General features: G+C 33.5%; 1 protein-coding gene across 4 annotated transcripts in view; it reads left to right on the top strand.

The window, feature by feature from the left end:
• Positions 1 to 11,737, top strand: part of LOC146916297 (uncharacterized) — a 46,104-nt gene continuing 34,367 nt past the window's right edge. For 2 of the 4 annotated variants that reach the window (XR_015014974.1, XR_015014973.1), the window contains exon 1: positions 7,907 to 9,699. Coding sequence is in view for 2 of the 4 variants with exons in the window: in XM_085718425.1 (XP_085574551.1) it covers positions 8,014 to 9,693 (1,680 nt within the window). In the remaining 2 variants the exon portion in view is untranslated. Of the gene's footprint in view, positions 608 to 7,902; positions 10,813 to 11,737 lie in introns of those variants that run through there. The other 2 variants (XM_085718426.1, XM_085718425.1) reach the window with 2 other exon arrangements.

Below are 11,737 nucleotides of genomic sequence, written 5' to 3'. Positions count from 1 at the left end.
CTCTCTCTCTCTCTCTCTCTCTCTCTCTCTCTCTCTCTCTCTCTTTTTATTTTTTTTTATTTTTTTATTATTATCTTCTTTTTAAACATATTTATTTAATATTTGTAGAATGGTGAAATGAGGTTAGCAGAACTCATGTTACATCCAAAAATATAGTTTGGCTCAATTTCTTCTCTCACGAATTAGTGATTCCTACTTTCCGGCGCACCAAGCTTCAACTGAACAAATCGCCGGCGGCACATTGAAGCCTGTTGCATTGCAGCCATCAACCCGTCAGTTCCCTTAAGAATGAGAAAAGTAAGTTCTTTTGTTAAGCCATCTTTTCTTATTCCCTTTTTACCCTTATCACATTCACACTTCACAACCCTAACCCATCCATCTTCTCCCAATAATATTGATATGGATAATGTTGTTTCCTCATTCAATCGCATGCTTCGTATGAATCCTACTCCATCCATTGTTGAATTTAACAAGATCTTAACTTCTCTTGTTAAGACTAAGACCCATTACAACACTGTTATTTCCTTTTTCCGACAAATGCAATTCAATGGAATTGTGCCAACTATTGTTACTTTCGGCATCGTCATCAATTGTTACTGCCATCTACGTCAAAAATGGACGATAATGATATCATTCCTGATGTTGTAACTTATGAAACTATTATCCGCTCTCTCTTTTATAAAGATTACAATGAAAAGGCGGAGAAACTTCTTCGTGAAATGGTTGCTAGAGGTCTATTGTAAGAGTTACTCTAGGTAAGATATTTCTCATTATATAATTGGTTATTTTGAATTTTGATGACAACTATGCAATCATTATGATTTATTGATTTTTTATTTTATTTTTTTTAAAAGGTGGACTACTCAATGGTCTCACTATCACTATAATGTTAATAAAACTCATGTTTTGCTGATATGTTCATTTCGATATTATAATGGTGTTGGTGACTGATTTTCTTTTTCCTGACACAGTTATCTGTTATCTTTGCAACGTACTGTCAATGAGATTTATCTACTTTAATGATTTTTTCATTCATTGCTCATTTTAAGTGAGTCAAATCACAAACTAATATGAGAAGGTAGGATCTTTGAATGTAATGTTCCTGTTATACAGTGTTGTATATGGTTTATTGAGTGTTGAAATCATGCAATAAGTCTATGCAAGTCTTGTATCTTTGTAAAATGGGTTGCTCACAAGTTTTCCGTAAATATGTTTTTAATAATCATCCTTCCTTATTGTACGATGAAAAACAAAGACATGATGGAAGCATTGTATCTAAGCTTATTCCTTTTCTTTTTAAATTCTGTAATAGGGTAGGAAATCATGTTTTGGAAAATATTTTGCCATGGTTATATCATCATACTCTGTTATAGTTGTATTTTTTGGTTCTTTCCCTTGTCTCAGTGTAATCATTGAACAAGTTTTTTTTCTTTTCTTAGCCAAAGATATATTTATATTGATGGAAGTTCACTGAACAAGTATGTACCACATTTTCCTATTACTAACCAAAACCTGCAATTTTAACATTTTAAATTGATATAAATTTGCTTGATTGATGATCTATCTAGTATATTGTGTTAAGTATGGTTTGTTGATGCTGTCACAAAGATGGCTTTAATTGAAGCTTTCCAGATCCCACTTGATGGGAGCATCTTGCTCGAAAGAATAGAAAATAGTTTTCCACTTTTCATACGCAGTGAAGCGTTATCTGATTATTGTAATGTTAGATTTTAGTTCTATTATGTTCTTGAGAATTGCGATTTTGATAGACACTAAATAGTGGAGAATATTTTTCAATTGTTATAGTACTACTACAACCATCAGGCTTTGCACTTCATTTTAAACATTGTTTTGTACCATTGTTCATATAAATTGAAAATTTGATCATTAATGATTCAGATTCTGAATTTCAGGATTTGGTACCTAAGGGGACACGTTATCTTCAGCAGTAAAGAAAGACATTGTCTGGATTACAACCCTGGCTGTCCAACAAGCTTAGAGGTAATAGCATTAGAAGTATCAATCATGTTTATAGAGCTGTTGAGGAGTTTACAGTTACACTTCATTTTTTTATCAATCAAATAAGTGTGAATTCCATTAGACAGTGTCTATTAAGATTTGTGTCTTCCAAGCCACTTTAGTATTGGAAATGTGTATTAGTTTTTCATTTTGATATTTAGAAACCTCATAGAAGTATCCTATTACATGACTATTATGCAAGTTTTCTATGAAAATTATTCTATGTTACTCTATTAGGTTACTCATTTTTTTTCCCTGTTGTCAACATATGTATGATTTGATTATTAGGTCTGCTCTAAAGAAATACACGTGTTAAAAGAGTAGATTGAATAGGTAGACTATTTTCCATGAAGATGATAAACAAATAACATGAAGAATGATATGCAGTAACTTAAAGCTTAGATTGTAGCACTGACACTTCACATTGAAGATGTGTAAGGTTCTTGACACCGGTACTTGCAGTTACATTAGATTATTCCATTTTCTCAAATCATTACCGGTGTTGACGTGTCAGTGCGGTGTCCGACGCCCGTGTCTGTGTCAATGCTTCATTGTATGAGCCTCTGAGGCAAGTTACCTTGATTGAGGTGATTTTCGTTTTCTTATGGCTAAAACCAATCCTTACATGAGATACTAAAAATGAAGTAGTGATACAGACATGAACACAACATTGACACGTGGCCACCAGTAATAATTTATGAAAATGGAATAACTATGTTACCACATATGTCGGTGTAGCGTCGTTGTTGGACACTGACACATGTTGGACACTGGACAAACCTTCAATTTGAAGTGTCAATAATAGGATACTGCACATGTGATTGTGATATTATGTTTGGTAGTGTGATTATGCAGCCAGTGGGCCTCATCCATTTCTTTTACATTTTGAGGGATTTATCATTACTAATTACGATATGATAATTTTTATGTATATTATTGTTTTGTTAAAAAGAACATGTCCAATTGTTCACCCTACTTCAACTACATATTTATAACTTTGATTCCAACAATGTCCATAGGAACAATCCCCCTTAACAGCAATATTGATTTGGGTGAACTTGCTAATGTGTTTTCTTAGTGGCCTAATAATGGTAATGCAATTAAGTAGAAAAGAAGAGCTTGCCGAAAAATAATACGATAGGAATCAACATATTTTAACCTAAATAAACTGGAGGTATCAAGCTTGCGTTTCCATAATACTTTAATTTGTAGGTCATGTTATTGACACTAAAAAAGAAAATTGGGGAATGACGATCTTTAAATTATTTCTATTATGCAACATTTTCAGAATAGTAATACTTATCTAGGATTCAGCCTTTCTTCAAATATTATGTCATTTGAATATAGTTTAAGTGCAAGTTTATTGTCATTTTGGTCCGCTATATCTATGCTGCAGCTACTTAATGTCTAAATCTTTGAATCTTTTTTTAGTAAAAGGTACATCAGCATCTTCTGAATCCATAGCATAATTGATGATTATTTTTTAGGCAAATGTTAATAGTTGATATGTTAGAGGAGAGGGACTTGTTAGTAGCAGAATTCAGACCCCAGAACTCCTACATAATACTATTCGATGTCCCAATCCCGATTACTGCGCTATTCCTTGGGAGATCCGATTAGGTAATCGTTACCTCTCTTGCTACAGTAATGTTTGATTCACATCATAATGTTTGCTTGGGTAGTTTTGGCTTGGCCAGACAACTAGAGCTTGAGCCTGGCACATGGAAAGCCAATTTAGGTTGGCTGGAAGTATTGGTGGCACAATTGACTTTTTTCTAGCTTCCAGAACAGAATCGTTTCTACTTCTAAACCCAATATTTGTGTTGGCTTTTTGGTAATTGTGAAAAAGATGATGCTTTTAAAGATAGTCATAAACCTTGGTGATAGAATCATTGCTTTGTACCTTCTGGTTTTATGGTATTTATAAAGGATATTTCTGCTATGGGCTATGGCTGATTTCTTTTGGCTATTCGTGCTCACAGCCTTAACGACGAAGTTGTTGTGGACAAATGAGTAATGATACATAGCTGGGAGATACTCCAAGAGATTGGACTTGCTGACAATGCTTAAGGTCTCCACTTCTGGTTGTTACATGTTCTGTTAGCGTCTTAGCACATTCCCAATTCTATTTTCCTATGCCCTTTTTAGTTGTTAGCTATGAAGCACAGGTACGCGCGTGCGATACTGGTACGATTCGCGTCAGACGCGGATTCAGCCGTATCCAACCAAAAAATAATCTATTTGGTCGGACACGGATTCGACTCTGCTCTGGTGTTAAAATATATATAGCCGTGTTTGTGTCCTGCGTTTTTTTAGATTAGCCATGTCCCGTGTCCGTGTCTGAGTCCATGCTTAATAGATTTTTAGCTTCCACCTTTTCTGCTGCACTAAGGTGTAGCTACTTGTCAATAGGTACAGCATGATGAATGAAATGGCAGAAAGAAAAAAAAAATTAAATCTGATTCTTTTTTTAACTTGTACACTTTATTACTTACTTTCCCATGACCTTGATTCTTTCACAAAGGGTCATATCCAAGAAAAACATATTCCGTATTGGCTGTCACTACCGGTGTGAGGCTCACCAGAAACATGGACTTCCTACCATACGGTGCAGTACAAAAGAGACTCTCGATTTTCGTTTGTCATCACATAGGCATCATATGCTTTGAAATATCGGATCATTTTATCATTCAATGTTGCTACATGCCAAATAAAATTAGGGGCTCTATTCCAAAGTATGACAGGAGTCACTTGCATCTCAAAGCACATAGTGATTCCTGTTTGATCATATTGTGGTTTATGTGTACTTAATGATTTCAGTTAAAATTGTCCACCCTCTGAAACTTTTATGTTAAGGATTAAATATTGTAGATAGCCCATGATGGTTTAATGAAAAATTACAGAAGATTCTGTTAGTTGCTAGGTAGATCATCTAGAAGATTGAGAAAAATGGTTAGTAACAACAAATGGCTCTGATGTTAGTAAGAAAAATGAAGAGACATATATGTTGATAATGTTCATGATGTTAAAAAAATTAAGATTTGATTATCTAATTATAAAACTTTCATTGTCTGGCAAAGGTGCTTAATAAAACCAGTGTCTTAATAATTTAAGATTCCTAAAAAAGAAGTGTATGAGTGCTTATATACAAGTTATTAAGTGGTTATTTGTAAGTCAATACAATAAGTGTATAAGTGCTTATAGCATAAACACTTGTTGTATAAGTGCTTATATATAAGTTATTATTATATAAAAGATATAATAAAATCAAACTATTTCAATACATTTTTTTTCCACAAGCTATCAAAGAAAGCTTGTGAAAATAAGTTGAAATCTGCTTTTACAATTCTCATAGTTAACTATGGTACAAGGCATTGTGAATAAGTGCTTCACCACAGTTCATTTCATTAAGGTAAGAGGGATTTAAGCCAAGTAGATTGTAATATCAAACACTTTCAGTTCAGTTTAATTTAATTTTACCGAGTAGTAGTAACAGTTTCTTTCTATGGTATGAACCGACCATGAACAATATAACTCATGATCAGTAACAAACTATTTAAATCTAAATCCTTCTTATTTAGTTGACCTGTTAAGAAATGAATAAAAAATGTGATAAAAGGGCTCTTTCGTAGAGTAAAAACTGTCTTTTAATCAATCATAAAAAAAGTAGGTGTTGTGGCTTTTTTAATTTACTACATAGAAAGATAAGCAAGAAGGTAAAAGAATGTCACATTTGCCTTGGTATTAATATAATTATCTAATATAATATATCAACTTCTTTTTATAGGTTTTATAGAATATAAATTTCAAGATTATGAACTTATTCCGGTCATAAAGGGTTAATGAAGCCAATGAAGGTTGACTTTATTGGTGAGGAGTTGACTCGTCCACAAGGTTATGGGTGCAACTACTGCTATCAAAGCGACGTTCTCTTAACGGATAATGTGTAAATACCTATATAAGTATTCTTTAAGCTTTGAGGTCTGCTCTGATCCTGACGAGCTTCTGAAGTTCCACTCACCTAAACTTTTTCTACAAAAATAAAATAAAATGTTCCTATCGTAAAAAAAAAAATATTTGGATTTATAATTTTGATATTTACATATCTTGAATGTTGTATTAGTTAAATAACCTGGTTTGTTATATTTAACAATTAAACTAGTTTTCAGTGATTTGTCGATTCATTTACAACAATATTTTTTTTCTTAATTCATTGTAGTCAATATAGGAGTGTTATGTCCTCGTTGTTATGCTTGCTGGATAAGAGCGGAAAAACCTTTTACAAATAAGATGGATAAAAAGGGAGGTAAGGGATTTCCTTGACGCAATCCTCTACCTGTCACACACAACATAATCCAAAAAAAAATCCAACGTTGGGAGAGTAAAATGCTAACTTATGGCTGAGCTATGCTAACTTAAGGTGGAGGTAGTTCTTCGGTGAAAGTAAAATAATATTATTGAGAGACGATCTAGAGATAACTCTCTACAAGAGTTCGTGAAAATGGTGAAAAAGTGTGGATCTCTGTGCAATGACACACAACTGGCCTTATATAGGGGTGTCCAACCATAACCGTTATTGTGAAATTCGGCGAGGAATACATTAGTTTATTAGAGATTACGTTAATGGTCTTGATTGACGTAGTTGTGCACTTGTGTTCTTGGGCCACTATGCATTTGGCCGACGGTGTGGGTTGAGGCCAACCTAGAACACAAGGTATAAATACTTACGATCTCACCTTGTAGCTACAATTTAAAGTACCTACACAATAATTTATTGTCCTTGGATGTTGTTTAGTGACAAACTATCTTTTTTTAAAGTAGCGTAAAAAAAATATGACTGTTAATTAAATATCCTATGAATGTAACTGTAAAAGTTAATTCCTTGAGTCGAGTAAGACTTAATGGATGACAAAACTCTCTCTTAAACGATTTAAATTTCTAAAGCTCAATTTGAATTCAAGACCTCCAATTGAGCTGAAAGAGATCTATTACCATCTCATAAAAATACTTTTGGGTAGTATCAAACTAGTTTTTTTTTTTTCTTTGTGTCTAGGGTTCGAACCTCATACCTTGTATATATATTATGCAGTGTCCTTACCAACTCAGTTAAGCTTACAGAGACAATATCAAACTAGTTTATACCAACAATATTTTAAAAAGATTGTTAATTTCAATTTTTAACTTAATTTAATAAATTACCATACAATTAATACTATATGTATTACTCCCAAATTATCATTTTCTATGGACAATCTTTTCTTACCTCATGTCTCACGTTTTGATTACCATCATTCCTTTTATAGGTGGACTAGTTTATGCTCTTAAAAAAAAATCACACAAATAAATAATGAAATACATTAATACTTAAAAGGAATAATAACTTAATGAAATAATTATCTTAGAGGATTTTGGTTTGGTCCCCCTCTTTGTGTGTGTGTGTATATATATTTTACTAATATATATTGAGTAGGTGGTATAAGATGGTAGGGGTGTTGTGGTGCGGTTTGGATCGGTTTTGAGGAAAAAACTCATCCCATCCAAAGATAAAATTGTATGCGATCCGGTTCGGTTTTGATGATTAATTTTGAAAAATCGATCCAATTTAATGCAGTTTAATTTGGATCGGTTTGGATTTGAACACCCCTAAATGAGTGTTCCAACGAGGTGCCAACATAGTTGAGATGTCCTGATTCCCTTTGATGTCCTCCCTACTTTTGACTTATCTAAAAAATAATAATAATTATCTCTTTTTTATTTTAATAATATTTGTAAAGTGGTGAAATGTGGCCACCAATAAAAAAACTACTTTTTTTTTTCTTAAAAAATTTAAAAAGTACTTTTTTTTACCGTGTTAAGACATAAAAAAAAAAAAAAATTGGGTTCATTTTATCCAATTTGTTCTTCTCTCACGAATTTGTGATTTTTCTTTCCGCCAGCAGCAAAAGCTTGAAGTGAACAATTCGACATCGGTACCAAGCCATCATTTTCGTTGAAATGTTGAGATCAATGATAAGGTTAGGTTCTCTCTGTAACAATCCCTCTTTTCGTATTCCATTTTTACCCTTTTTACACTCACACTTCACAACCCCAATTTCTCACTTTCATTCTTCACATCGATTCAATTCCAATAATACTGATGATGTTGATAATGCAATTTCCTCATTCCATCACATGCTACGAATGCATCATACTCCATCCATTGTTGAATTTAACAAGATCTTAACTTCTCTTGTTAAGACTAAGACTCATTATTCCACTGTTATTTCCCTTTATAGACAAATGGAATTCAATGGAATTAAGCCTGATATATTTACTTTGACCATCTTGATTAATTGTTACTGCTACTTAGGTCAAATAAATTTCTCTTTTTCTGTTTTCGCAAAGATTTTTAAGATTGGTTATCAGCCCAATACCGTAACCTTGAATTCACTTATCAAAGGTTTGTGTCTTAACGGAAAGGTCAAGGAAGCTCTACACTTTCACGACCATGTGCTTGCACGTGGATTTCACTTGGATCATGTTAGCTATGGTACCTTGATCAATGGGTTGTGTAAAATGGGGGAAACAAGAGCTGCCTTGCAAATGTTGAGAAAGATTGAAGGGAAATTGATCAACACTGATGTGGTAATGCACAACACAATCATTGATAGTTTGTGTAAAGATAAACTTGTAATTGATGCTTATAAGTTATATTCTGAAATGATTGCAAAGAAAATTTCTCCTAATGTTGTCACTTTCAATTCTCTAATTTATGGATATTGTGTTGTTGGTCAATTGAAAGAAGCATATGATTTGTTCCATGAAATGGTATTGAAAAACATCAACCCAGATGTGTATACTTTTAATATATTGGTCGATGCTCTTTGTAAGGAAGGAAATCTGAAAGGAGCTAAGAATCTGTTAGCCGTTATGATGAAAGAAGGTGTAATACCGGATGTTGTTACCTACAGTTCAATAATGGATGGATATTTCCTAGTTAATGAAGTTAATAAGGCCAAACAAGTGTTAAGCATTATTTCTCGAATAGGAGTGGCTCCTACTGCTCATAGCTATAATATCATGATTAATGGATTCTGTAAGATTAAAATGATCGACGAATCCTTGAGTCTCTTTTATGAAATGTGTTGCAGAGGAATTTCTCCTAATACGGTAACTTACAATTCTCTCATTGATGGTTTGTGCAAATCTGGGAGATTCTCTTGTGCTTGGGAGCTTGTTGGTGAGATGCATGATAATGGCCAACCACCCAATACAATCACTTACAATTCCTTAATAGATGCTTTATGCAAAAGCCATCAGGTTGACAAGGCTATTGGATTAGTTAATAAAATTAATGATCAGGGGATTCAACCAGATTTGTGCACATATAATATACTTATCGATGGACTATGCAAAGAGGGACGACTTCAGAATGCACGGGATGTTTTTCAAGATCTTTTGATTAAGGGATATAGTCTAGATATTCGAACGTATACTATTATGATCAATGAACTTTGTAAAATGGGTTTTTTTGATGAAGTGGAGGCCTTGTTGTCAAATATGGAGGACAATGGTATAATTCCTAATGCTGTAACTTATGAAACTATTATCCGGGCTCTCTTTCATAAAGACGAGAATGAAAAGGCGGAGAAACTTCTTCGGGAAATGATTGCTAGAGGTCTACTTGAAGAGTAACTCTAGGTTAGATACTTTCTAATTATAATTTTTTTTACTATGATGAAAACTATGTAATCATTATTATTTATTTATTTATTTATTTTTGTTGATAGTTGCATATACAAAATAAGGTGGACTACTCAATGTTCTCACTATCACTTCAATTTTAATCAAGAGTCATGTGTTGTTGTTGTGTTCATTTTAATATTAGAATGGTGTCAATGGTTGATTCTTTTTTGTCTTGACGTAGTTATCCGTTATCTTTGAAATGTAATGTCGACCACCTTCATTACTTTGAAGGATTTTTTCATTCATTTAATTTTAGGGATATGCTGACCCTTAATTAGAATATCTTTGGTTCATTCTGTCATACCCGTTTCATAGTACACCAAGGCAACATTGGCTGCAAATAGTACAGTAGAAGTTGTTCGAGTTTGATCGACCACCCCTTCCATGTGACCATCCACCATTGCAACTTTTTCTTCCATGGAGCTTCGATATGAAGATACTGCCTTTGTCCGTAAATTTAAGCCCATTTGAAAAGAATTTTGTTCTTATGTCTCATTTCAAATTATTAGAAACATTACTTCAAATTTGAGATCCAATGAACTGTTTGGCTTGGAGAATGAGGGAGGTGTTATATATATGGTATTTTCTGTAGAATTTTTGGGTGCTTTGTTGGTTTGGGCTTCGGTTTGGTGGTATAGGTTCACATTTTTCTGGTCTGATGCGAGCTTATGGTTTTTTGGTGATAGATATTTGGGGTCCCTCTAGGTGGTTGCATGCGGCTTACTACTTTCATCACAACAGTAGCAGATATCGGCTTGCATAGGACAATTTATTTTGCTTAATTTGTAGATTTTATGTTTTGGTGCTCTGGTCTAAGGTTTCCGGTTAGTCTTGCCCTTGCTTTTTCCCTGCTAGTCCCCATATTGTTTCTTGAACTCATGCTTTGAGATTTCGGTGAATTTGGTGTATTGTAATTGATGTTTCTGGTATATTTCCTTGTGTACTTCAGTGGATTGCTCATGAAGGCGTAGTCACTAAATTGGTGTAATGAGAGTTGCAATTCCTTGATTTCAAAATTGACAGTCTACTGGTTTTACCCCAAGAATGTAGTAGTATTATGAATCTTTAGCTTTGTTGAATTGTCCAATTATTGTTGAAATGTTTATCTATCTTTCGATTAGGAAGAGAGGAAGGGTGCTAATGAGAAGAAAAAGAAGGAAAAGTTTCAAAACTTAATGACCAAGTGCAGTTTTATGTTGCTAACATAATTTAGCTTAATAACTTCATATGACATAAGAAATATGTCTGAGCTTATTATAACTCAGAATCATAACATATTAATTATTTTCCAGTAATGCCTAATTTACTTTTATGATGCTCAAGCTGCTCTAAAGAATTACACTGATTCACTTACCTTCAACTCTTTCAAACATTTCCTTTCTTTTGTTAAGTATCTGACTCGTGTCGGTGTCCGACACCAACACTTATAGTTACATTTGATTATTTCATTTTTTCAAATCATCACCTGTGTCGACGTGTTAGTTTCGTGGACATAATTTATGAGGTTAGCTACATTTATTGGGTGATTCAAGTGCAAGAGTTTTCAGATGGCTATAATACGTGAGTGTGATATCATATGCTTGGTTGTGTGAATATGCTTGGTTACCAAAAATATGTGGAATCTAATTGGACAACAGGACCAAGCTGTGCATTCATACTCAATTATCTCCCAGAACTCTGACCCTTTGTTGCACAAACAAACGTACACCTTGGTATCTTTCTATTTTGAATGACCTCATACATTTCTTTTTACATTTTGATAGATTTATATCAGTCCTCCTAATTACTATATGCTAATAGTTAGCATATCAGTGTAAAACTAACATTATTGATTTGGTAAAAATAAACTTGTCCAATTTCAACTGATAGTTAGCACATCAGGATTACTCACCCTAACAACAATTGATCTGGGTGAACCTGCTGATGTATTCTCTGGGTGGCCTAATGATGGTAATGGAGTTAAGAAGCAAGGAAGAGCTTGACAAAAAACCAT

The sequence above is a fragment of the Medicago sativa genome, chromosome 6 (assembly GCF_051527215.1).
Source record: "Medicago sativa cultivar Bolivia chromosome 6, Bolivia_mono, whole genome shotgun sequence".
Lineage (NCBI taxonomy): Eukaryota > Viridiplantae > Streptophyta > Magnoliopsida > Fabales > Fabaceae > Medicago > Medicago sativa.
Note: the sequence above shows the minus strand (reverse complement) of the source record. Positions and strands in the feature narration are given on the sequence as shown.